Here is a 26333-nt window from a genome sequence, read left to right on the forward strand (position 1 = left end):
CTCCAAAGAACCATGGAAACAAATTCTGGGCACCCAAGTGGACTTTAGATTTGTTTTTCTTGAACCACAAATTATTGTGTGGTTTGAAAGCATTTTGAAACAGGTGTGTGTTAAATGACCAAAGAGAGAAGACAAAAACTGCAACAGCCTAACGCAAACCTTTTGTTACTAGACTCATCAGGCCCTCCAAGAACGTCCATGTGGGACACGAGGGTAGAGGCTGGGCCTGTATAAACTTTGTTATTCGCATAAACATATGATATTTTATACACACTGAAAACTTTTAAGAAAACATTAATTTTAACTGAAGAACAGTAAGCTGAATCAGGCCAATGCCCCATCTGGTCCAGCGCCCTGTTCTCATGGTGGCCAGCCAGATGACTGTAGGGGGAAAGCCCTCTTGCTGGCTGCAGTTTCAGCGGCTGGTAATCCGAAGAGAACTGCTTCCAGCTGTGGAGACAGAGCATAGCAACCACAGCAGGCGGCCACAGATATCCTTATCCTCCATGATGAGGACAAGAGGTTTGTCTAAGCTGCTTCTAAAGTTAGCTAAGCTGGTGGCTGTGACTGCCTCTGAGGGGAGCAAGTTCCAGAGTTTAACTATGTGCAGCATGAAGAAGTCCTGAATCTTCCAATATTCAGTATCACTGGATGTCCATGAGTTCTAGCATTATGAGGGCAGGAATTTTTTTCTCTTTCTTCATGTCATGCATAATTTTACAAACGTCTATCATGTCGACTCTTAGCACCTTTGCTGTAAACTAAAATATTCCCAAACGCTGCAACCTTTCTTGCTAGCTTCTGCGCCAAGAATGGCTGAGCAGCATCTAAGTCCATACCAGCCTGGTAAATATGTATGGCAGGAGTGTGTGATTCAAAGTACAGTGGTACCTCGGGTTACATATGCTTCACGTTACATACGCTTCAGATTACAGACTCCGCTAACCCAGAAATAGTACCTCAGGTTAAGAACTTTGCTTCAGGATGAGAACAGAAATTGTGCTCTGGCGGCGCAGAAGCTGCAACAGCAGCAGCAGGAGACCCCATTAGCTAAAGTGGTGCTTCAGGTTAAGAACAGTTTCAGGTTAAGAACGGACCTCCGGAACAAATTAAGTACTTAACCCGAGGTACCACTGTACAATAGAAGGTGTCAATTTTTAAATATACGTAAGAGATTTTGCCTGTGGAATTCTGGGTTTAAGGAACAGAAACTCAAAAAGAGGCTGATGCTGCATATCCTTTTTGATTACCTGAAAGACGAAGAAAGGGGCAGTGGCTCTTTCTTTGAAGAGTTCAAGGAATTCTGGCACAACCATCTCTGCCCTGTGTGAAAAACAGAACCCTGATTTATTTTGGCATTGTGTTGTGACATTCTGTCCTGCTTGCAACCCCTAAAACCCTGGAGGTTTGATTACACACACACACACGAGACACCTCACCATCTTTCTGCTTGCTCTGTTTCCACTTGGAAGCACTTCTGCAATGTCTTAGATCATCCGGCTCTGTTTCCAAGTGGAAACAAAGCCGGATGCTCTAAGACATTGCAAAAGTGCTTGTTCTGAGAAGTTGACGGGTAGCAATCCCTCAGACAAAGCTCTTCATAAAACAGGGCTTATGAGGAAGGTTTCAAAATCTTGTATTCCATTGTCTGTCCTAGAGTTACTTCAACTGTGTATATTTAATAACTAGAGAAACAAGAATTACCATTGCGGCCATTGCCATTTTTATGAAAGTGAACCTCTAACATTTGGCTGAAAACTGGAGAGTGAAAATTCTCTCTTACTGGTTGACATGATTATTACATCATTTGCTTGTTCTTCCAGATACTGTTAGAGAAGCTGCAGCTACTGACTTGAGTTTTCATTGTGTTGCCCACCTTTCCTGATAGTTCTGCTGTCATCTTCCAGGCCCTAAAATTTTAGCAGGCCTTTAAGACAAAGGTGCATTATTCAAGGGGGTATTCTGTTCCTTCAGACACAATTACAGTAGATGCCTGCATCTTTCGTGGTTGATCTATCACTTTGAAGACTACATAACTTTGCCTCAAAACACTAAGAGTTTAAGACTGAGAAGCTTAGGTGGGTGGACGATGGGAGAAGAAAAGAATTCTCTCCCCACCATAATTACCCAAGAATAAATAGGAGCTGGGGAGGTGATGGCTAGAATGTGAGTGAAAGGGGAGGCCATGAAAAATGTGTGCAATCTGATGCATGTGTTGAGTCTTAATTGTGTTCCTTGTTGCAGACAGCATCCTTCTGGGATGGAAGCCAAAACAAGGGATTAGAGCTAGGAAGTTGTATTTCAACTGTGAAGAAGAGAGGAAGATGTTGAGTAGGTTAATCTTCCTTGCCTCCACTTGCTGGCTCAATCCTGGAGGCCCTTCAGTTAAGGGCTAAGAGAGGTACCAGAGAGATTAGGGCCAGGGCTTGAGTTCAGGTGATGACTGTAAAAAGGGAGGGGCCGTTTGCTCTACTATCCCTACCCCTAAATGCATGTGGAAAGACTGCAGTGCTCAGCCCAGGACACAGGATAGATCTAGTAGGGGATATTCTAGATGTGCCCTATGAGTTTTCAGCTTCCATTAATGAGCAATGTGCAGGCAACACGGGCACAAAAGTTGTAGAACAATGACCAAAGAACCCCTACTTTTATTCAAAAAGGTCTGGAGATTTATGCTTCCCTCTACCCATATCTACTTAGAAGTAAGCCCCATTGATGCATACAACTGCATACTCAAGAGCCAAATCAGAATAAAATTGCTCGCCTGTGGAAGGACAGAATCACCAGGTAGTAAACTGTAAAAAATAGTTACACAGAAATGAAAAACTATTTCTGTAAAATTCTTCCTATAGTTACTCATTAACCTGATAGTACTACCCATCCATTGCTCTGCTTTCCTTTGGACCACACCAGGGAGGCAGGCAGGTGTGTGTCTTGTGGTCTGGGCAGTCCAGGACTGCTATACACACTGCCGAGGCTCGCACCCTGGGAGGCCACTTCAGCACTGGTAATGCGGCAGTTTGACTTCACCTCCAGATGCACACTCCATAGTCTCTCAAGGAAGGTGGATGCTGCCAACACCTACCTACCCACAGGTGGCTTGACCCACACTGAGCACAGCGCATCACACTAAGCACTATGTTTTGTCAGCGGTTATTTTTTGCTAGAGTATCCCCCAGAGAACCCTTAACTCATACTATGTTACCCACATGCTGGATTCAAAGTACTGCCAACTAATAGTTGTAAGTTAATTAGTCATTAATTCAGGCATCCTGTGGGCAAAAGTCTGAGTGCTCCAATTCCTGGAAATGCCCACCGTAAATGTTACCCCAAAGCAGTTGGATCCAAGTTTGCCCCACTTACTTGTTGGTGCCATAGGTCTTCTCTGCTGCTTTGATCTCCTTGTCTTCCTGGTAGCCACGTGCATTCTGATAAAATTGCAATGGATGTTCCACAGGGAATAGCACAGGAAGGAATTTTTTCCTCTCATTTAGCTCGTAGAAATATTTGATTTTCTGAAATTCGAAGGAAAGGACCTCCTGTCCATCCTCCCCCTAGAAGAAATAAAGAAAGCTACAGCAACCAGGTTTCCACATGCAAGAGGCCAGCTTAGCAAGTAAGATTTTAGACACTTCCACTGTCATGTTTAAAAGGACTCCCTGCCGCAAGGTGGGCGCAATCACCAGCCCCTCCACCCCAACAGGGAAGGGCCGAAGCTCAGTGGCAAAGCGGTTGCTTGGCATGCAGAAGGTCCCAGATCCTATCCCTGGCATCTCCAGGTAGGGCTGGGACAGGATTCCTGTCTAATACCCCGGACGGAGAGCAGCTGCCTATCAGTATCAACAATACTGAGCTAAATGAACCAGTAGCCCAACTCAGAATAAGGCAGTTTCCTGTGTTCCAAACTGAGCAAAGTAAACCCAAGCATCAATAAAGTACCACAATAAAAGGACACCTCCAAAGCTGAAAGTCACAATATGCAAAAAAAGTCTGAAATAGACAAGAGACACAAATCAATTTAACCCACCCTCTCGAACATGCCCTGCCTGCATGCTTCCTACCTTTATTTGGCTGCCAAGTCTGCTTTTCTGTGGCTTTTTACAAGGTGCGAAATCAATAGGCCAGATCCAGACTTAGTCAAAAGTCCCACTGAAGCAACAAGTCAAGTCATGACTAGCGAAGTCTGTATCCAGCTGGCAAACAGAAATGGGATAACAGAAGGTTCCACATGGGGGAGCTGCTTTGAACCACAGCCATGAATTTCTTACCTGGTCTCGATGGATGGGCACCAATTCTGCAGAACCGTTATTGGGGGTTGGCACAACTTTAGCCAATGTGGCTTTCCTTGGACTGCGCACCTGAAAGACACACAATTAGGGAAGAAAACAGTCTTTAGAGTTAGGACGAACATCTGAATCTGAGCTTTTGGTTTGTCTTTCCTAAATCAACCAAGAGTAGTAAACCAAGGCTTGCGGTTGTGATCTTTGCTCTGGAAATTCACATCTGCTTAGCATTATGTATAAACCAGGTCAGTATCTGAGATGGATACACAACTAGCCTCTGTTCCTTTGAACCTTTTGCACAGGACTGACCCTACTATGAGACAGAATACAGTGGCTGCCTCAAGCAGCTAATTTTGAGTATGATTAACAGATGGCAAAACATTAACAACTGATGGTAAATAACTATCAGTTACTTAAACTAATTCACTATTAAGAGCTTTAACAAGTAAGTTTTAAAATAAATATTGTCTGTGCCCTTTCACTGTATTCTCTAAAACAGTGGTTCTCAACCTTCCTAATGCCGCAACCCTTTAATACACTTCCTCATGTTGTGGTGACCCCCAACCATCAAACTATTTTCGCTGCTACTTCATAACTGTAATTTTGCTACTGTTATGAATCGTAATGTAAATATCTGATAGGCTGGATGTATTTTCATTGTTACAAATTGAACATAATTAAAGCATAGTGATTAATCACAAAAACAATATGTAATTATATATTGCGAAATATTTATTTCTAATTACAAATAAATGAAAGCTAAAGCACAGAATAAGCTCAGACTTGCTAGAGAGGTTAAAAGCAACAAAAAAGGCTTTTATGGGTATGTTCGTAGCAAAAGGAAGAACAAAGAAACAGTGGGGTCACTCAGAGGAGAATATGGTGAAATGCAAACAGGGGACACAGAAAGGGCTGAACTCCTCAATGCCTTCTTTGCCTCAGTCTTCTCCGATAAAGAAAACAATGCCCGACCTGAAGAATTTGGAGCAAATGATTCAGCAGAGGAAACACAGCCCAAAATAACTAAGGAGATAGTACAAGAATACTTGGCTAGTCTAGATGTATTCAAGTCTCCAGGGCCAGATGAACTGCATCCAAGAGTATTAAAAGAACTGGCAGGGGTGATCTCAGAACCACTGGCAGTCATCTTTCAGAATTCCTGGAGAACAGGCGAAGTCCCGTCAGACTGGAGGAGGGCAAATGTTGTCCCTATTTTCGAAAAGGGGAAAAGAGAGGACCCAAATAATTACTGCCCAGTCAGTCTGACATCAATACCAGGGAAGATTCTGGAGAAGATCATTAAGCAAACAGTCTGTGAGCACCTAGAAAGGAATGCTGTGATCACCAATAGTCAGCATGGATTTCTGAAAAAGAAGTCATGTCAGACTAACCTGATCTCGTTTTTTGACAGAATTACAAGCCTGGTAGATGAAGGGAACGCAGTGGATGTAGCCTACCTTGATTTCAGCAAGGCATTTGACAAGGTGCCCCATGATATTCTTGTAAAGAAGCTGGTCAAAAAAAAAATGAGAGGCACAAATACAAGATGGGTGACACCTGGCTTGAGAGCAGTACATGTGAAAAGGATCTAGGAGTCTTGGTTGACCACAAACTTGACATGAGCCAACAGTGTGACGCGGCAGCTAAAAAAGCCAATGCAATTCTGGGCTGCATCAATAGGAGTATAGCATCTAGATCAAGGGAAGTAATAGCGCCACTGTATTCTGCTCTGGTCAGACCTCACCTGGAGTACTGTGTCCAGTTCTGGGCACCACAGTTCAAGAAGGACACTGACAAACTGGAACGTGTCCAGAGGAGGGCAACCAAAATGGTCAAAGGCCTGGAAACGATGCCTTATGAGGAATGGCTAAGGGAGCTGGGCATGTTTAGCCTGGAGAAGAGGAGGTTAAGGGGTGATATGATAGCCATGTTCAAATATATAAAAGGATGTCACATAGAGGAGGGAGAAAGGTTGTTTTCTGCTGCTCCAGAGAAGCGGACACGGAGCAATGGTTCCAAACTACAAGAAAGAAGATTCCACCTAAACATTAGGAAGAACTTCCTGACAGTAAGAGCTGTTTGACAGTGGAATTTGCTGCCAAGGAGTGTGGTGGAGTCTCCTTCTTTGGAGGTCTTTAAGCAGAGGCTTGACAACCATATGTCAGGAGTGCTCGGATGGTGTTTCCTGCTTGGCAGGGGGTTGGACTCGATGGCCCTTGTGGTCTCTTCCAACCCTATGATTCTATGAAATTTTGTCATGAAGCATGGTGTAGCATGGGTAACAGTCTTAATATAACAACAGTAAACTACATTGCTCCATTTTGCGACAGTATGCGTAAAAAGCCAAAGTCAGCATGAAGGTTGAGATTGCTTCTTTCTCACCAGATCAGAAATTCTTGGGGCAGACTTTGCAAGAGCAGAACGAAGATCATCTTCTACAACAAGTCTACTTCTGTAGACTTGATAATCAACAAGCTGGAAAACTCTGTTTCACAAAGATATGTTGTTGGAAATGGAAGAAGAAGGCACAACACATTTTCAGACAGAACAGGATATGAGTGCAAACACTTGATCCAGAATTTTGTAACTGGCCTTGTAGAGAAATCAGTTCTCGCTGCATCACTGTTAATAAATTCAATGAACTCCTCTTGTGCTGACTCAGGAATATCTTCAACTTTGACTGTGAATGGGCTTCTGGCAAGTGCAAATGGGGTGTCTGGTAGATTTGGAAAGTATGATGAAATTTCGTCTGCAAGCATGTGCAAGTGTTCTTTCACAGAAATTATAATCACAATCCTTTTGTCTGGTTCAATGTCATGTTCCTCAAAGAAAGCACATAAGGTAGGCAACACCTAAATTTTACAGTGGTACCTCGGGTTACATACGCTTCAAGTTACATATGCTTCAGGTTACAGACTCCACTAACCCAGAAATTGTGCTTCAGGTTAAGAACTTTGCTTCAGGATGAGAACAGAAATCGTGTTCCGGCGGCGCGGTGGCAGCAGGGGGCCCCATTAGCTAAAGTGGTGCTTCAGGTTAAGAACAGTTTCAGGTTAAGTACGGACCTCCGGAACAAATTAAGTACTTATCCCGAGTTACCACTGTATTTTGATCCAATTTTTTTTTTTTGCCAAAGCTGAAGTTTCATTTGGAATGATCGAATCTTTTCAGACAAATCGAGGCATGTTGCATTTGGTCCTTGCAGTGATAAAAGGTAAAGGTACCCCTGCCTGTATGGGCCAGTCGTGTCCGACTCTAGGGTTGTGCGCCCATCTCACTTAAGAGGCCGGGGGCCAGCGCTCCGAAGACACTTCCGGGTCACGTGGCCAGCATGACGAAGCTGCTCTGGCGAGCCAGCACCAGTGCAGCGCACGGAAACGCCGTTTACCTTCCCGCTATAAGGCGGTACCTATTTATGTACTTGCACTTAGGGGTGCTTTCGAACTGCTAGGTGGGCAGGAGCTGGGACCGAAAGACAGGAGCTAACCCCGCCATGGGGTTTCGAACCGCCGACCATGTGATCGGCAAGTCCTAGGCACTGTGGTTTTAACAACAGCCCCACCCGCGTCCCCTTGCAGTGATAAATTTAACCATTCAAGATGGCAAAGAAGTCAACCAAGTAAGCTATTTTCTGCAGTTCACTTTTATTGCTGAAAAGTGCTTCAAACTGCGGTCTTACTTTCTGATTAAAAAAAGGTTTTGAGTTCATCACGAAACTCAAAAACACATTTTAAATCTTTTCCTCTAGACAACCATCTCACTTCAGTGTGAAATAGCAGAGTATTGTTCAGCGCATCCAACTTGTTGCACAGTTGCGAAAACAGTTGCCTGTTTAAAGTGCTCGCCTTTACAAAAGTGACGGAATTTATGACGCTTTTCCCCGCTGACATTTCCTCCCCCCCTCCCTCACCGCGGTGGAACCTCCCCCTTCTCCCAGTGTAGCAAATCGCCAGCCAAGGTTTGAGGCCCTTGTCAATGGGCGAGCGGCGGCTGCGCGTGGCTGAGAGGAGGAAGGGGGCTGGGCTGAGCTGGCTGAGCGCATTTCCAGCAGTCCCTCATCTGAGCAAGCTGTTTGCTGCCGCTGCTCGTGCTGCCGCCGCCACCCTGCTAAGCGCGGCTACTGTGCCTGCCCTTGCGAGAGGCAGAGGCTGTCATCAGTGGAAGAGCCCACCCTCCAAAAGCTTGCTGACCTCTGGTCTTAGGTGACCTCTGTGAAAGGGTCGTTCAACCCCCCCAAAGGGGTCGTGACCCACAGGTTGAGAACCGCTGCTCTAAAACAAAGATAAACACACACACACCTTTGCTTCCCCCTTCCCTGTCATGCGATGATTAAACGCAGAAGTAGAAAGCTTGAATCAAGCTAGTGTCTTCCATATTGACATTGGGGCTTGTGCTTTGTGTCATAAAGAATTCTACACCTAATGGCTTGGATTCTCTCTGTGGGAGTCTCTCCATAGAATCAGGAGGGATGGGGCATGAAATCACCGAAAACTGGGCAGAGGGTATGGAAAACTCTTCTTCCCCAAGCTTCCTTAAGTCACCTGACCTTAGGATCCAAGCCACTGCTTGCCACGTTCTAACCATATTTGCTCAGAGGTAAGAAAGATCCTCCAGCTACATTGAGATTTACTTTTCAGTAAGTTTAGTTATGACAGCAGCTTAGATTTATAGTCCAGCCCCTAAATTTTACACACACTTGCCTTTTGTGTAGCAGGAAGAGAAGATTATTTTTGTATGGAAGAAACTTCCTTATACTGCTGTCAGACCGCTGGTCCACAGTAGTGTCAACTCTGACTGGCAGTAGTACCCCTCAACAGTTTCAGGAAGAGCTCTCACTTAGCACTGCTACCTGCAATCCTTCAACTGGGAGTTGAACCTGGGACCTTCTGCATGCAGATCATGTGCTCCCCCCCCCGAACTATGCTTATTACTTGCTTGAAAGGGAGCAAAGGAAGTGAAGCTTATGCAATTAAAGTTTAGGAATCTAAAAAGACCCCCCCAAAAAAAAACCCAACCCCAAAACATTTTCTTGCATTTTAGAGAAATGAGGAACCCCAGTGGTTTAAAGAAAGCAAACTTAGCAGGGGTTAAATGTAGCTGTGAGAACCAGACGGCCTGCCGCTTTCAAGGCCTTGGAAAGAGACCTTGGAAAGAGACGACTGAGCAAAGTTCACCAGATTACCACCCGTCCAACAAAGTTTTGACGCTGTGCCCAACAATACCACAAGCAGCAAAAAGTTATTTACAGCTTTGTCTCCCAGCTTAAAAATATGAAATAAAAAAGGATAAGTATTTTGATTTTCTTCTTCGTCACCAGCATCCTAACTGAGACATACTGGTATGGCTGACAGAGGCTGTTGTTGGTCTCAGTCTGTGGTACTCAAATCAAGCAAGTCCCAACCAACATTGATTCTTGAGGAAGTGGATACAGAATATCCTGATGCAGCTTGCCCTACTGGTGACATACACAGGACAATCCTAGAAGTGTCACCACTGCCCAGAAACCAGTGTGCCATTGCAAGGAGAAAGCCTGGCCACTTCATAAAAACTTCAGCGCAGCAAAAATATTCAGAGTGGATCATTATCCATTTACTTATTTGCTATTGCCCACCTTTGAAATCAGCCAGACTTAACAATTAACAGAGAAATACACGCCACTCCAAAGCCTGCAAATCAAACTGCAAGTTTTGAAATAAGGGAACATCCTGTGCTCCAGCTGTCTGAGTACCTCAGCTGTGACAGTAACACATGTGGATCCAACTTTCATGCAGGGTAGATGTATGTTGGTAACATGTACATCACCATGTTACATGTATTTCATCATGCAAGAAGTTTTTGTCATGGTGAAAAACTGAAAGTGGCCTTGACTGTCCAAATAATCACACACCAATTACATTAATGGTCTATTTTGTCATGCAGCCAATTTTGCAAGCACAAATATTTTTCCTGCAAAACAGGTTTGATTACAAATTTTCTGTGCAACAGGGATACTCATGTAGGAAATTGTTACTTTCAAGACACCCCTACGATGACCTGGAATAAGAACAATCCACCATGTATGGCAGTATAACAAAGGGCAGGTTTTTAGACCAACCAACCACTTTAAAATTAGACAGCTGCCAGCCCTAGCAGAGTCTCCAAACACAGATTCTGTTCTGGTAAAATGAAACGTGCGTGAAGAGGACTTCCAACTGGTCACATGAACAGCCCCTCCCCCCCCCCCGCCTCGAGGTCTCCTCAGTCCCTCCGCAAGGGCTTCCCGGGCCCTCAGGAGGCCCGACTCACCGCGCAGCAGTAGAGCAGGCAGTGGACGTGGACGCTCCAGAGGCCGGCCAGGGCGGTGAGCAGGTGGGCGGCGCCGATGGCGGCCAGGTAGAGGAGCGCGGCTTCGGGCGCCTCGGCGGCGGCGCCCCAGGCCCAGTCGCGGGCGCTGCGCCCCCAGAACCACAGCCAGAGCGGGTAGAGCACGCAGAAGGGCAGCACCGTCCCCCACAGCAGCCGAGAGCGGCGCCGGTACGGAACCACGTCCTGCACCAGCTCGTCCCCGGGGCCCGGACCGGCCCCCGCCGCCGCCGCCATCCTTCTCCCGGGACCCCGCGCCGCCACCGGCCAGCTCCGCGCGCGCCGCTTCCGCTTCCGGGGCAGCCGGCCCAGCCGCGAGCCCGGCTGGCGCGCAGCCCCCGCGCATGCGCAGCCCCTCCCGCGGCAGTGGCGGGGCAGCGATACAACGTGGCCTTAGCGCGTCTTACGCGCCGGTGCCGCCATGGCCTCCAGTGTCATGGCTGCCCGAGAGAGCCTGGCACGCATGCGCAGATGGGGACACACCCTCGGGAGGGAGCATGCGCGCCAGAGGACGGGATCCGGCCTCGGCGCTGCAGGAGCGACATGTGAGTGGGGCGCCTGAGCGGAAGCCCAGTGCGGTGGGAGGGAGGGAGAGCGCGGCCTAATGGTTAGGGCGCTTGGCTTGGGAGACCCCCAGGGCTACAACACAAAGGCATCTTGCATCTTTATGCTGTGACATTTTTATGCCCCGAGACTACGGACAAAGAGCGGGATGCACAATTAAGACATTAAACAAGCCCAAGGTTGAAGAAGAATATTTTCGCCTGGCATCTAAAGGTGTGTAATGGAGGTGCCAGGCAAGTCTCCCTGGGGAGAGCATTTCGCAAAGGGGGGGGCAGCGCAGAGAAGGCCCCGTCCTCCTGCTGCCACCCTCCAGGCCTCATGTAGAGGAGGCTCAGAGGATGATCTCAGGGTCTAGGTAGGCTCATATGGGGCAGTCCTTGAGGTATTGCGGTCCTGAGCTGTTTATAATTCTGTGGTAAACCAAGTTATGCACTTCATGCTTCTAATGTTACAAAATGACTTGTAAAGAGCACTTAAAAAGAAAAGAGCATTGCATTTCCCCCATTTTAAAAAAAAATTCTAGAAATTTTACATTTACATCCTGATGTTAGCAATGCACTCCAAAGCAGTTCTTCCTACGTGTTGGGTGTGATTTTGCCAGGAGCATGTGGAATAATGGCAAAGTGATAACCACGAATGTCAGGGATTAGGGAGCATGGCTAATCTTTGAGGAGGGGGCAGAGACTCTGTAAATTACAGGGCTCTCCATGTACCTGCGCTGGAATCCTATCCATGTTGGATCAGATGACTCTAATGAATGCTGTTGTGCCTCCATCCCCACAGGCAGGCGGCCCTGGAGGTGACCGCCCGGCATTGCCGAAAAGAAGCAGAGCAGTATGGCCAGTGTGTGGCTGCCAACCCTTCCTCCTGGCAGCAGGACTGTCACCAGCTCAAGCTTGAAATGGCCAAGTGCACGTCATCCCAGTAAGTTTCCAAGCAGGGCACCATTCCGTACCACAAGCCCATCTTGGTGCGATAAAACTTTGATGCATCATTGTTGGGGGGGGGGCAACCCTCTGGTGCATGTTTTTCCCCCTCCCGCTTGGGGATCTACTTTCAAAGCAATGACTGAATGGCTGGATTTATACAGGATCATAGAATAGAATCATAGAATCATAGAGTTGGAAGAGACCACAAGGGCCATCGAGTCCAACCCCCTGCCAAGCAGGAAACACCATCAGAGCACTCCTGACATATGGTTGTCAAGCCTCTGCTTAAAGACCTCCAAAGAAGGAGACCCCACCACACTCCTTGGCAGCAAATTCCACTGTCGACCAGCTCTTACTGTCAGGAAGTTCTTCCTAATGTTTAGGTGGAATCTTCTTTCTTGTAGTTTGGATCCATTGCTCCGTGTCCACTTCTCTGGAGCAGCAGAAAACAACCTTTCTTCCTCCTCTATGTGACTTCCTTTTATATGCATACATCAGGAAAGCCTGACTTTGAATGCCGTGCTTAAATCACACATTAAACTGATGTGACTAGTAGCCTTCTAAGCAGGGCGTTTTTTTATAGTTCTGGCTCCTCCCAGGGGGGCACCATTGCCTTTGTAAGAGAACGAGACGAGTTCTGGCACCTCTTTTTCTAGAAAAGTAGCACTGCTTCTAAGCCACTGTGTGAGGGGGCCAGTGCATGTTGGAAGCCTACACGGGTAACAATTTCTCTGTGGTCTGCATTGTGTATAAATTAGGCCTGTGTCTGGGGAATGTCTATCCTGTACTCTGCCTAAATGAGTGGAAATGAGCTCGTAGGAAACTTGGGAGAGCTCTATGAGTTCAGGGGAAACCATAATGGGAGTTGGGGGTAATTATTGAAGACATGTCTAGTGGCAGAATGGATAGGAGGCATTTGTGGAGGGGATCTGGGTCCATGACAATGTCCAAAGTGCTCAGTGTTCATTATCCCAGTAATCCATAAGTATAATAATTTATATTATCCCCATTTTGCAGGTGTGGGGACAAAGACTGAGATAAAGTGGTTTGCCAAAGGCTACTAAGTAAGTTCAGGGCCAAGTGAGAATTGAAGATATTTTGGCTCACTCTCTTAGCAACTACAATGCACTAGCACTCAGAGACGCAGTTTGAGTGACACACTAAGTCTAGGTGCACCATGAATGAGCAAGCATACTGGTGCATTCTGCTACAGTGGTGCCTGCCTGCCTGTCTCTCTTTTTGCAAAGCTGGAAGGGAACAAACTCAAGCACTGGCTTAGTGTGACCCAATGGTCATGGTTTGCTTCTCTCTAAACAAATCATGAGCAGAAGCCACAAGTGCTGCTTGCTAATTGCTAATGCTAATTCTGTGCTTTGCTTTCTCTCAGCTTTGGGAAGGAGGGGAAGGCATGATTTTAGCACACTTGCTCATGAATGGTAAGCCACAGCTGAGCTTACTGCGATGTATGTGCCAGGCCAAAGTGAGATATTTCTCCAACCATTCAAACAAGAGTATCTGTCAATTTCTCACCTTTTACACAACCACCTGTGTGGCTTTCATTGCAGCCCAATTGTACAGAAAATCCGCCACGATTGTGCTGAACCATTTGCTGCATTCGAACAGTGTCTTAAACTGAACCAGACGTCTGTAGCCAACTGCACTGAACATGTCCAGAAATTCCTGCTCTGTGCTGACCAGGTGAAACTGGCCACATAAGGTTGGTGCCCTAAACTGATATGTAAGAGGGCGCCCCCCCCCCCCCGCTCTCCATGTGCATGCATGTGTCATTCTTGGGAGGCCACTCTTGCAGTGATCCAGGAGTGTGTTTTGCCAAACAGGCTAACCCACCAATCCAGTTGTGGCCGTTGTTAGAGTAAACACTTCTCTGTTTAAGCCATGCATGCTTGAGCCTGGAACTACAAAAATACACTTACATAGCTGTTCTTTACAAACAATTCCAAAGGTGGTAATATATCTCTCACTTGAGCCTTTGTTCTTCCTCTCCTATAAGCAGCACTCGATTACTGCTTAGTCGGCCTGCCAGGGACCAGATAAAATTGCACTGGCAGGGACTTCTTCTCACCTCTCGGTTGCCAAACAGCTCTCCTGTCTTAAGTTGGTAACAGTGTGCAAGCCTCCATCAGCCTTGAAAATAGAGAGTCCCATGAGGCCTCCTGTTCCCCTGCTGTCTCCATCTTCTCTTCTAGGCACATATTTGGAAAACAGGCCGCCAGGATCCTTGCTGCCATTCTATTTCCAAGGAGTCTTGTGGCACTGTAAAAGATGAACCACTTTATGATGGACTACACTTGCTCCGGGACGCGGGTGGCGCTGTGGGTAAAAGCCTCAGTGCCTAGGACTTGCTGATCGAAAGGTCGGCGGTTCGAATCCCCGCAGTGGGGTGCGCTCCCGTTACTCGGTCCCAGCGCCTGCCAACCTAGCAGTTCAAAAGCACCCCCAGGTGCAAGTACATAAATAGGGACCGCTTACTGACAGGAAGGTAAACGGTGTTTCCGTGTGCAGCTCTGGCTCGCCAGATGCAACTTTGTCACGCTGGCCACGTGACCCGGAAGTGTCTCCGGACAGCGCTGGTCCCTGGGCGCACAACCCTAGAGTCGGACACGACTGGCCCGTACGGGCAGGGGTACCTTTACCTTTACCTTTTACACTTGCTCCACTTCCACAATGCATTTGTTAGCCTCCTCCACACCCATTAAATCTGCTCTGGAGGGTTGGAGGGATCTCCAGAACGGTTTAGGGGGCATGTGGTGGAGAGGAGAGGGAGGAAAAGTCTCATTGTGCAAATGGACCTCCTTCCAGGGACACATCCCCCATTTTGCACTACGTTGAATTCCACCTGTTGTGATGTACTGTTTTGATAGGCCTTTCATTTGTGCTGTGTTTGTTCTTTGTCCCTCTCTCCTTCTCCTTCAGTACCAAAAAAGGTGATCTCCTCTGTGTTAACTCTCTGGTGTCGACTGGATTAAAGGTTCCTGGTTCCAGGAATGGCAACAACGTCATCCTCAAGATCTACTAGGTCACAAGAATTGCTTCCCGGTCCTGGAAGCCCATTTCTGCAGCCATGCCTGCCAATGCCATCTCAGTGTGGCACATTGAAGTGCAGCTTCTGATCAATAAACCATGGGAAGCACATAGGCATGACCATGGTAGTCTCAGCTCCATCTGCAAAGCCAGCCCTGCCTCTTGGAGCCCAGTGTGTGGCTCTGTGTGAGCCCTCTTGGAGCTCATCCAGGCACAGTGCAATAAACTGCAGTCAAAGACCAGAACAGTCTCTTGTGGTTCTTGCAGTCTAATCGTCCAGTTTAGCAGCTGGTGCATGAAGTCTACCTACACATAACCTAAACCAGTTTCAAGGTGATCAGCAGGAGTTTGCAGGGAAATACATGGATGGGAACAGAAAGGAGTCTGGTTTTCTGCTTGTGGATCTTCCCTGCAAAATCCATGCAGCCTAAAGTGTCATTTCTCCTTGAGCAGGGGACAGGAGGTAGATGTTTGCATTGTGTTTGCCCAGAGCCAGTAGAGGGCACTATCTCAGCAGGAGAACCATCTTGGTTCATGTGAAATAACTACCACCTTCTGGACGGATTAGCATCCCCACTGCACCTATAACCAGGCTGGAACAAGAGGAAAACAATCCCCTCTTTAGTCAAACGCATTGCATGGCTTGCTTCTCCTGGAGGCACTAAACCTGTGCTGGGGGTGTACCATCGAGATTGCAAACAAAAGCACTTCCTGACCAGAACAATCTGGTGTGGCAGGGGAAATCATTCCCTTCCTTGCCTAGAGTCTGATGTGGTTCAGCTGAAACAAAGGTTGACTGTGTCCCTACGAACTAAGTTATGGTTAAAGGGTGCTGGTTAAAAGATTTTGAGTGTGACAGGTGCTGCCATTGCTTGATGCTGTTGCAAGTTTGTTTGTTGGCAAAATGTGGGTAGGGCAGCAGGAAGTGATAAAAGGAAAGTGCTTGTTTTCAGAGGAATGGATCAGAGTCTAAGCTTAGAATAACAATAGAAGGATCCAAAGTCTTCTCCCCTACTAGGAAGGGGGCTGGGAGCAGGGGCTTCGAGGATATTCTCCCAGCTCTCTGAGCATTTTAGGAAGACCACACTGCTTTCCTAAGGGTCTGGAAGCTGACTTTCCCATTTTCTTTTGAGCAAATTATTTTCCCACTTCTAACTGGGACTGGTTATAACATTGCTGATCACATAAGTGGTTGCATAGTGCAAGGTGCTTAAGTCATATTTTGCTTGCAACATTTCTTCCAGGTGGCCACTCCGAGTTCTGTTTAAGAGGATGTGATGACCAAAATCCAGAGCTGGCAACAGACATAGGAGTTGGCATGTTTAAATTACCAGCATAGTCTGCTGACTACCTTAGTGCTGTAGTGCTAAATTGGGGCAATTTGCATCAAAGGTGAGATTTGTCCAGTGTGGAAGTGGTCCACAATTCCTTGATCGGACTGTGCTTTTACCCTGATTCTTTCTAGCCTACCATGATCAAGAACTGAGATCAGCAGAGTCCCTGTGCAGCTTTCAGGCATCAGCACGTTGAACGCTAAAATATACCAACCTCCATTTTGAAGCACCCTTGTCTAAGATGATTTCCTCTTGGGTTGCATTGGAGGTAATTGCTTCAGTCTACAGGAAATTAGCTGTACAAATTGCAACTTCATGTTGACTTATAACTAGCTTGTTCTGTTCTGTTGATTTCCACGGGGCACGAGAAACCATCTCTGGACTGGCTTCATTTAGTGTTCAAAAGTTCTGGAAAGAAGCCATACAGAAATGATCTAAGGGCTACAAAAGCTCTTTGGGTTGTTTTGCCTCTGTTTTCTCCTTTGTGTGACATAAATAATAGTTTTTTTCCCCCAGCGCAGTGAAATGAAAGGTAATTTGTTTTTTTAAAAAAACAGAACTCGGTGGTGTGATTCTTGCACTCGCATATGCAGTCATGTATGTCAATCCCACTCCCTTCTGCCCCAAAGTTTCAGCCCCCCATCCCTTCTGCCCCAAAGTTGTGGAGTCAGACTGGATGAGAACATGGCACCAAGCGGCTTTGTCAGTTGTCACCTCTTCCCCGAGTGGAACTTTGCATGTGGACGCAGCCCAGATCAGAGCAAGTTCATGGCCAGCTCTGCCTTTAATTCCTCATCCAGAAAAATGTCCTCATTTTACACCCCGCTTCTCGCTCGCTATTGAGCATGCCCATTAATCAGCACCACAGCCTTTGGTGTCGACGGGCTCCTCGGGGGAGATGAATGCCTCTCTGTGAGACGGGCTCAGGGCGCTGGGGGAACGGCATTCCATGCACGTTGGTTTTGACTGGCTGACGTCCAGCCAAAAGCAAGACAAGGCTCTTGGGTGTGAGCGGAGGAGAGCGGAGGAGCTGGACATAGCAAAGAATCAAAGCCAGGAGTTCAAGATGTTTCCTGAGGATGAAATTTATCGGGGGGGGGGGGGTTGTGGGCTGCTTCACACTCTTACCTAGCCTAATCAATGATCCTGCACAACTTGTGCCTCATCAAGGCAAGTGCAGCCGTATGATGCAGCTGGCTGGAGGCCTGTCAACTCCCCTGTGGTACTGCCTCACTTTTTAAAAGCAGGTCCCTGGAGGGCAACCATTGTTGCCTGGTGGGCTGCAGTCGGCTTTCTGGGACCCAGGTTGTGCAAGCCGGATCTGAGGGAAAGAGGGTTTCTCTTCTAACTAGCACCAGCTTAGATGGTGCATCATCTCTGTGTTTTAGTAGGCTGGCCCATGCCAGTGAGATAGCGCAACAAGTACTGTCATTGAAGAGCACAATTATTTGTTCTTTTACACACACACACCCCCCTCGGGATTTCACCAATTGGCTTGAATCTCAAAAGAGCTGAAAGTGCAGACAGTTTATGTAGGCAAGCTTGGCTTTGAGTTTTTGTTATTGTTTAATTTCCAAATGCACATGCAAAGACACCCGCACAGCACAACACAACACTAGATTACAACGGGTATGAAAATGTAAGGGTCTCCCCTATCCCTCCCCAACCAGGCCTTGTATATGGAGTACACTGGCCAATGTGTGCTGCGGATGGATAGAAACTCTTTTCAGAAGCTCATTCTGGACCCAAAATCTAGAGCAAATGCCTCTGCTGGAGGGGAACACTACAGAGAGGGTGCCACTCAGCAGGGTGTTCTGTGTTGACCTTCAACCATTCATTCTGGTGGGGTTTGCAAGGCTCTCCTCCTGCCCCACTGGATTGTGGCCCTGCAGATGTTGCTGGACTCTCAGCTTTCATCAGCTCCAGCCAGCATGGCCATTGGTGACAGGGATAATGGGAGTTGTAGTCCACCTGGAGGTCCACAGCTTCCTGACCCATGAAAGAAAGCTTTCTGTTTTGGTTACACCATGTGTGCTGCAACCCTGCAACTTCCATTGAAGACAGGGAGACCACTGTGTGTAACAGGATGCAAAGTGCAACTTTAGCACACGGCCAAGCAGAAATAATTAGATTGTGGGCTGCAGATTGGAACCACAGTTAGGCAATATGTTCTGAGAAGCTCTCCTGTGGCTCCCAGCTGCAGGTAGAGCCTTTCTGGAGGGGTTAATTGTCCTGGGCCTCACAGTTGGGGGCAAATCAAGCAGCGCATGAATTCAACTGAGCAGGGGGTGGGGACTCCAAGGAACCTCTGGCTTCCAGTTTTTAAAAGGCCCTTGCTCAAGCACTGTCAGAACAAGGTCTCCAAGGTCTCTCTGCCCAAAGACAAAACAGAATATGTAGAGCGCAGTAGGGCCCATCTGGAAGTGCTGTCGCCACATTCATGCTAAATGTGCTGGTTGTTTCTGCAGTTAGGCTTTGGGGGTAAATGTTCTGGAAGTTTCCAACAGAAGCTTGCTGTGCAATCTCACAACCCCGCTTGCACTTGCAGTTTTTGCAACAGATTTTGCAACTTTTCAAACAAGATGATGATGGAAGGTATAAATACATGATGCAGTAATTAAAACAAAACACCAAGAATGTGGTCAGACTGCTGGAAGCGTTGGGAGATGGTCAAAACAGGCAGCTGAGCTGGCATTTGATGAGCCAAAATGCACATCTTGATGGCGAAGCCAGGCTCCCCAGGCAGCCCATGGACAGGCTAGGAGCCCTCTTTCTCTATAGTCTCCCTCTCAAGCTCAACTTAGAGTAATGTGTGACAAGTGGTGGTTCAACAAGTAGATATATTCAGAGCTCACAACAACCAAATTGCTTTTCCCACTGTCCATTGGGAGCACAATCCTACATCTTGGCTACAGTGAACCATTACAGATTGATCTGCTGTCCTGGACACACCTGAAGGAAAGCCCATTTAGCTCACTGGAGCACACCTGCACATGATTCACTCACTGAGAGGACATGGGGTGCCTGGGAGAGTGAAGTTGGCCCCTATCTCCCACCCCACACATAACAACCACACACTTTCTGTTGTGGGCAGGGGGGGGGGATGGAAGCCCTTCCAACATGCCCACGCATAGGTCACTCAGACTGGGGAATCTTCCTTTTCCCAAAACCCTCCCCCCTCATCAAAATGTAATTAAACCAGGGCTGATTACTTGCATTTAAATGGGCACCTGCCTTAAAAAAACAACAGATGACTTTGACAGAAGATCATCTCAGCGGCCTCTGCATGTCTAATGATGCTCTTTTCACCTTTGTTGTTGTTGAAACACTGATCTGCAGATAAATATGAACTATATATATAGAGCTGTTTATAAAGCAGCATTGATGTTGGTGGCCAGTCTAGAAGAGAGGTCTGGTTTTGTACTGGACATTTCTATACAAGATCATTTGCCTCCTGGCACATTCCAGATATTTGCTTTGCCCAGGCACATCACAGGTCATCTGCAACAAAAGGGGCTTCCCTCCATATAATGATTTTGTAACCTGCAATGGATCATCGTGAATCACAGAGGAGATACACGGGGCATCTTCAAATATCTAAAGGACTGCCACAGGGAAGAAGAGCAATCTTGTTTTCTCCTGCTCTGGATTCAAGGTACAAGAAAGGAGATTTCTACTAAACATCAAGAAGAATTTTCTAACAGTCAGAACTGTTCAACAGTGGGACAGTCTCCCTTGGGAGGTGGTAGACTTTCCTTCCTTGGAGGTTTTTAAACAGGACAAGAGGATCCAGATTTTTTTGCTGCTATGATGATGGAAGGAACTGTTCTGAGGTCTGCTGTGCTGCCTTGGCTAATGAAACCATCCTGCAGGGAATATATTGTGTGAAATCTCCAGCAAGCATCAAGTGGCCAATGGAAAGTATTTGGGGCAGAGCTTAAAGAGAAGATGGAGGTGTTCAAGAGCAAGGGAGTCGAAGGATGAACAGAGAGCAAAACTGCCTTCCATCTGCAGCAAGGATGGGGAACTAGTGGCTCTCCGGCAATTGCTGGATTCTGGCTGCCATCATCCTTGATCATTGGGCCATGCTGGCAAGAGCTGATGAGAATTGCAGCCTGGCAGCCTCTGAAGGGCCACAGATTCCCCACCCCTGCTCTAGACCCTCTCTTTGAGATGCTTGGAACACATTGAATCTAAGAGCATGTTTTCACTATAATCATATCTAGTTTAACATTCATTTCCCCTCTCTGGAGGGGGGTTTAAGTAGCTCTAGTGGGGAACTCTCAGGACCTTCTGCAAACTACATTTCCCATAATTCTTTAGAGTGGCATTTAACTATTGTTAAAGTATAAAACTAACCTAATGTTTCTAAAGCACCTCTCAGACTCCTCATGTTCCTGAAAAGTAAGCTCTTAGTTGTGCCAAGATTGCAGAGTATTAACAAGGAACAACAAGCTGGATGAAAAGCAGCCCAGTGGCCCTGGAAACCTTGTTCCCAGCATGAGCCGGGTCTCCCGTCCCTGCTGGTGATGCATCAAATTAGCCTTAATGCCCTACACAGTTTAAGCACAAAAACACACTGCTAGAAATACAAGCTACACAATGTGAAATTGTCCATCTCTAGGACACTGGGTGAAGGGCAAGGGCAGAGGCAGTGCAGCAAAGTCCTCTGAGACTCAACTTCAGCACCTACGGCTTGGCCCTCAAACGCCCAGCAGCCTTGCATGCCTCCTTCACTTTGCAGGGTCCAAAGAGTCCTTCCAAATGCAACGGGCTTGCTCCTCCGTGCTGTTCCACACTTCTAAGCCCAGAGTGGCATAGATCAGGTGGAAGAGCCAGGAACGTCCCCACGGTCAGGAGGTGAAATAGGAGCTTTGCATGGAGTAGAGCCGGTCAATGGGGTTGCCCACTCGGGTCTGCAGGAGGTTGGCTTCAGCCGCTGACAGCAGGCAGTCACCCAAATGGCCAATGGTGTCACTGTCCATGTCATGGAAGACGCCTTCTGAATCTAGGGTGCGGAAAGAGAAGGAAAATTGCTTACGAGCATTTCACAAGGAAGCGGGCAGAGGGCTTGCGGCAGAAGGCCAGCCTCCTCTCCCTTTGGGGGAAAAAAAGATGCCACAAAAACAGGAACTATTCTGGATTTTGGTGTGTCCTTGGGACCTGCACCCCAGTGGGCCTCTGGGTCAGATGGTAAATGAACCAGCCATCTATGGGAAAAGAAGGGGGAAGGAGACCCCCTCCCCTTTGACAGTGGCCATGGTCGTGGGGCTGCTACCACCTCTTCCTGCTGGTACCAACTGAGCCCACAGAGAGAGGAGGATTAAATTTCTACCCCACATTTCCTCCCAAAGGATCCCAGGATGACAAACATCAGCAAGTTAAAGCAATATAATTTAATATATATATTTAAAGATATTTTAAAGACCAACTAAGACATTTCAAAACACCCAAGCACATCTAAAAACATTTCTAAGCAACATGAGCAAAAAAAAGGTAAAGGTAAAGGTACCCCTGCCCGTACGGGCCAGTCTTGACAGACTCTGGGGTTGTGCGCCCATCTCACTCAAGAGGCCAGGGGCCAGCGCTGTCCGGAGACACTTCCGGGTCACGTGGCCAGCGTGACATCGCTGCTCTGGCGAGCCAGAGCCACACACGGAAACGCCGTTTACCTTCCCGCTGGTAAGCGGTCCCTATTTATCTACTTGCACCCGGAGGTGCTTTCGAACTGCTAGGTTGGCAGGCGCTGGGACCGAGCAGCGGGAGCGCACCCCGCCGCAGGGTTTCGAACCGCCGACCTTTCGATAGGCAAGTCCTAGGCGCTGAGGCTTTAACCCACAGCGCCACCTGCGTCCCATTCAACATGAGCAAAAGGTCCAGTCAAAAGCCTTGTGATTATCTGTACTCTTAAGCGATTCTCGCTCTTAAACCATTATGGCTTTGCCTGTTGGCTAATTTATTCCTCAGCTCCCCTTTCACAGGCAAACGCCAATGGCAAACAAAGCACAGTGGCATTTACACCATCACCATCGATCCCATTTAACGCCACCACTGGAATGAACCAGGATATAACTTGAAACAGAATGAGTGTTGGTTATTTTGAAAGCCACATGGACATCATTCGGTGAATGGCGACATTCTCACAAAAATGGTAAGTAGAAACAAGAGGCCAACTCTCAGTTTGGCCCTCAGGGAATCTTACTTTGGCTCCATCACTTTTAAAGAGGCACCATGCCACTTTAAGCCGTCATGGATTCCCCCAAAGGCCACATCTGCAATATACCTTTAAAGCAGTATCAAGCCACTTTAAACAGACATGGCCTTCCCCAAAGAATTCTGGGAACTGGAGTTTGCTAAGAGTTGTTAGGAGACCCCTTTTCTCCTCACAGAGCTACAGTTCTCAGAGTGGTTGAAAAATCAATCTCTCTTCCCAGGGGAACTCTGGAAATTGTAGCTCTGTGAGGGGAAAAGGGGTCTCCTAACAACTCTTGGCAAACTACAGTTCCCAGAATTCTCTGGGGAAGGCCATGACTGTTTAAAGTGGCATGATACTGTTTTAAATGTCTGGTGTGGCCTTCGGAAGCAAGAAAGATGAGGAATAGCAACAGGCACAGCCAGAGCCATTTCCGTCTTCGGTCTTTCATTTTGAGGGCCACTGTAAAAATAATTATTTAACTTTCACAGGTCACATACACCCTGTGTCATGAACATCCTGTGGGATAACCAGCCTCATATAACCAACATGTTTAATGCATGAAAGGGTTAGGACTATAGAGTAAGCTGTCCTGACAGGCTTAGCTCACCTTAGGAGGAACTAAGTGTCAAGCCTTTGTTCCCTTCCATCTACCTAAGAAGCTCAGTGTGTGAGGAGGTTTGAGCTGGTTGTTGCAGCTCAGACCACATGGCTCTTACAAGCCTCTCTTGAGTTCCTATACCCAATAATTTAGGAACTTTCACCACTGTAACTAAACTAAGTTTTACTGCCTGTGCAACTTTTTCGATTGCTGTATGGAAAAGCACATGAATATGACCTTTGGAGAGTTTGTAAGTAAACCATTTTTCACTTACCGAATGTGTGGTTTTTAATCTATGCTAGGGGAAGAAGGAAGCTTTGGAACTTCTAAGGGCTTATTTTAAAGGTCTAACAGTCTATATTCCCATGCTTTGCTGCATATTTTGTGATTTTAAATTTCTGCCTAGGTTCTCTCATCAAAGAGTACTTGCCCTAGACTTGGATCTTGGCATCCAGGGAATTCTCCTTTTATGCCTATTCTTTTCCTTGCCACCAAGATCCATGGAGGGAGATTTTTACTTCTGCTATGCACCCACTGGCAGAAAAAACTGTGCAGGACCATTATGTCTCTGTAGGAAAAGTGTGACAGAGGGGTCTGGTGCACAGCACATGCTCATAGCAGATTCCTCTGGAGAAGCTCACCATAGGGGTGGAGATGGTCTCCTGGCAGCTGGGGTGGGGTGAGTCCTTGCCGGTACAAGTCTGTGCTGTAGCTGTTCTGATCCAGGGGAAGCAGCTGCTGTTGGGCAATCCTGGAGTATGGCACCATCAGACCCTCGATTCCATGCACACTGGCACCATCTGTTGAAGCAAAGAAGGGGGGAAGCCTATCAGCGAACACTTTGGATTTAGTAATAACACTCTATGTGTGTTTAAGTAACAACTAAGTTACTGAAACTACTCTGTCCTCTCAAAAGCTGTTTTATTTTTTAAATACTTGGCTCTCACATCCTCTCTGAAACAGCACTTAAAACAGCCAAGCCTGGGGAAAAGACAGACATTGGGGAATGCAGGTTTGCTGCTATGATCAATAATTGCTGTTCCAGGCATATCTTTGTTGTGAATAGACAACTTGGAAGGCCATGTATAGCCATCTCCTGATAACCAGTATTTCATTTTAATTTATTTTAAAGCAAGTTTCTGTCCCTCACAGCTGCAGAGTGTGAGCGGAGACTGCTGATTCCTCAGAAGTCAAATGAAGCTTTTGATAGGACTTCAGAGCTCTGTGTGACTGTCCACACTTTACTTTCACTCCAGGGAATCTTGGGGATTGTAGCTCTCGCTAACATTGGGGTGGATGGGGGTGGAACCACTGGTGCTGTGGGACTCTAACTTCTATCAGCACCGGCCACCAGCAGGGCCACCAGAAAGATGATGGGATGCAGTCGATTTCCAATATCCCAACAGTAAGAGATTGGCAAAGTAAATTATTTGAATATTCAGAATTGGCAAAATTAACACAAAAAATTAGAGATCAGAAAGAAACAAAGTTTATTAAAGAATGGAATAAATTCATAACCTATATTGAAGTAGATTTAAAAAATCCAAAGATCACAGTAGGCTTAATCTAACCCTTCGACATACAAAAGTTTTAAAGAAAAACTGTGGGGGGAAATGTATTACATAAACCAAAACTGAGGTGGAGGGAAGTCAATAACCTACATGTTTGTCTTTGTTTTTTTTCTTTTTTTTCTCCTTATAATTAAGCTATGTTGTTCTTATTATTGTTTTCTTTCCATGAAGAATTTATTTTCTGTACATATGTGTGTATGAAAATTAATAAAGAGAAATTAAAAAAAAGATGATGATGGGATGCAGTCAGGGATGCAGTCCACCACCAAAGTTTCTCCGGAGGCGCCAGTATCCTCACAATGCCACACCCACAATCCCAAATGTAAACTGGTGAGTTAAAGCCATTTCTATTTTGTGCACAGACTCCTATTCTTCTACAGTAACCCAATCCTGGGGTGGGGGTGGGGGTGGGGTGGCAGAGGGGACGGGACGGGACCCAGAGCTGTTTAATTACAATACACTATTTTGATGGCATAAACCAGGGCCAAAATATAGACTGCAAGTTGCAAAAATGGTATGTTTGCTCTCCCACTGAATGTGCAACAAAGGTTACTGTTCTGTAACTGAGCAGATGCAGACAGAGGCACTCACCTGTTCATGGTCTCATGGCGAGATGCACTGTATTTCTCTTTCGTTTATAGTAATTACTAACGGAGCCTTTGGCTGCTGGGGAAGGAGCCTCAGAGAGTGGTGGGAAGGCAGGGACCTTCAGTCCTTGCAATGGCTTCTTTGGGGCAAGACCTGCTGGGAAGCGTTGCTGTGACCACTAGCCCTGAGATGTTTTGTTTCTTTGAGTTAACTTCACTGACATCGGTGCTTTATTGTTTTGTTGCTGACCTCTGCCTGACTCCAGCTCCTGACACCAAGGGACTCAGGTGCCCTCGAGTTTCCGCCAGAGATTCTCACCTTCGCTGTCTTCATTGCTTTGCCTGCTGCTCCTTCCAGTCCCCCTTCCGGTGCCCAGGCGTGGATTGCCCAGCTGCTCCTGCTCCTGCTGCTGCTGCTGCTGCTGCTGCCTGCGGGCGATCTTCTTCATCTGCAAGGAGGAGGACGGATGCTCCTGGGCAGGGGTGCAACAAAAGGGGGAAGGGAGGACAGAATCCCCCTCCTAAATTGGGGCGAGGGGGTCTGTCCCCTTCCGAGGCCAGTGCCACACACCTGCCCCTGCCTTGCATCGGATGCTCTCCTCCCTCCCGCCACTGCTGCACCAACTAAGGTTGCCAGCTGACAAGAAGAAAAGAAAGGAAGGAAGGAAGGAAGGAAGGAAGGAAAGAAAGAAGGAAGGCAGAAAGAAGGAAGACAGAAAGACGGGCCCTTAAGATAGACTACTCCTTAAGTTTTAACCGTGGTTTAAGCTGAGGAAGTCAGCAGGCATGATGCTGCTCTGTAAAGTTGCTCAAAGAACTTTGGCTGAAGTGTAATGAATTATCTTCGATAATAGCAAAAGATGTGGTTTTCCACAACAGGGAGATAA

General features: G+C 47.0%; 4 protein-coding genes across 9 annotated transcripts in view; 2 read left to right on the top strand and 2 right to left on the bottom strand.

Annotated features, from left to right (window-relative positions):
• ATP13A1 (ATPase 13A1) overlaps positions 1-10877 on the bottom strand; it is a 36902-nt gene extending 26025 nt beyond the window's left edge. The window contains exons 1-4 of the mRNA XM_083729156.1: positions 10569-10877; positions 4269-4358; positions 3364-3554; positions 1251-1323 (exon numbers count right to left, since the gene is read on the bottom strand). Coding sequence (XP_083585282.1) covers positions 1251-1323; positions 3364-3554; positions 4269-4358; positions 10569-10862 — 648 coding nt within the window. The 5' untranslated portion in view covers positions 10863-10877. The remainder of the gene's footprint in view (positions 1-1250; positions 1324-3363; positions 3555-4268; positions 4359-10568) is intronic.
• LOC310840067 (uncharacterized protein) overlaps positions 1-26333 on the top strand; it is a 437006-nt gene that overhangs the window by 51572 nt on the left and 359101 nt on the right. The gene's annotated exons all lie outside the window — the stretch shown is intronic.
• On the top strand, positions 10955-15405 carry LOC310840086 (coiled-coil-helix-coiled-coil-helix domain-containing protein 5-like). Of its 3 annotated transcripts, none has more exons than XM_083729280.1 (4): positions 10955-11170; positions 11977-12113; positions 13684-13835; positions 15053-15405. In XM_083729280.1, the coding sequence occupies exons 1-3, from the start codon at positions 10970-10972 to the stop codon at positions 13832-13834; spliced, it is 489 nt and encodes a 162-aa protein (XP_083585406.1). In that variant the 5' UTR covers positions 10955-10969; the 3' UTR covers position 13835; positions 15053-15405. The 3 variants fall into 3 exon arrangements, with proteins under 3 accessions (XP_083585406.1, XP_083585407.1, XP_083585408.1); XM_083729281.1 differs by having other exon boundaries at positions 11048-11170; positions 11973-12113; XM_083729282.1 differs by lacking the exon at positions 10955-11170 and adding an exon at positions 11513-11544 and having other exon boundaries at positions 11973-12113.
• LOC310840063 (LIM/homeobox protein LMX-1.2-like) overlaps positions 18042-26333 on the bottom strand; it is an 86547-nt gene continuing 78255 nt past the window's right edge. For 2 of the 3 annotated variants that reach the window (XM_083729238.1, XM_083729240.1), the window contains 3 exons: positions 25766-25919; positions 23930-24088; positions 18042-21502 (listed from right to left, as the gene is read on the bottom strand). In XM_083729238.1, coding sequence (XP_083585364.1) covers positions 21348-21502; positions 23930-24088; positions 25766-25919 — 468 coding nt within the window. In that variant the 3' untranslated portion in view covers positions 18042-21347. The remainder of the gene's footprint in view (positions 21503-23929; positions 24089-25765; positions 25920-26333) is intronic. The other variant, XM_083729239.1, reaches the window with a different exon arrangement.

Source organism: Podarcis gaigeae (assembly GCF_964106915.1).
Source record: "Podarcis gaigeae genome assembly, chromosome: 2".
Classification (NCBI taxonomy): Eukaryota; Metazoa; Chordata; class Lepidosauria; order Squamata; family Lacertidae; genus Podarcis; species Podarcis gaigeae.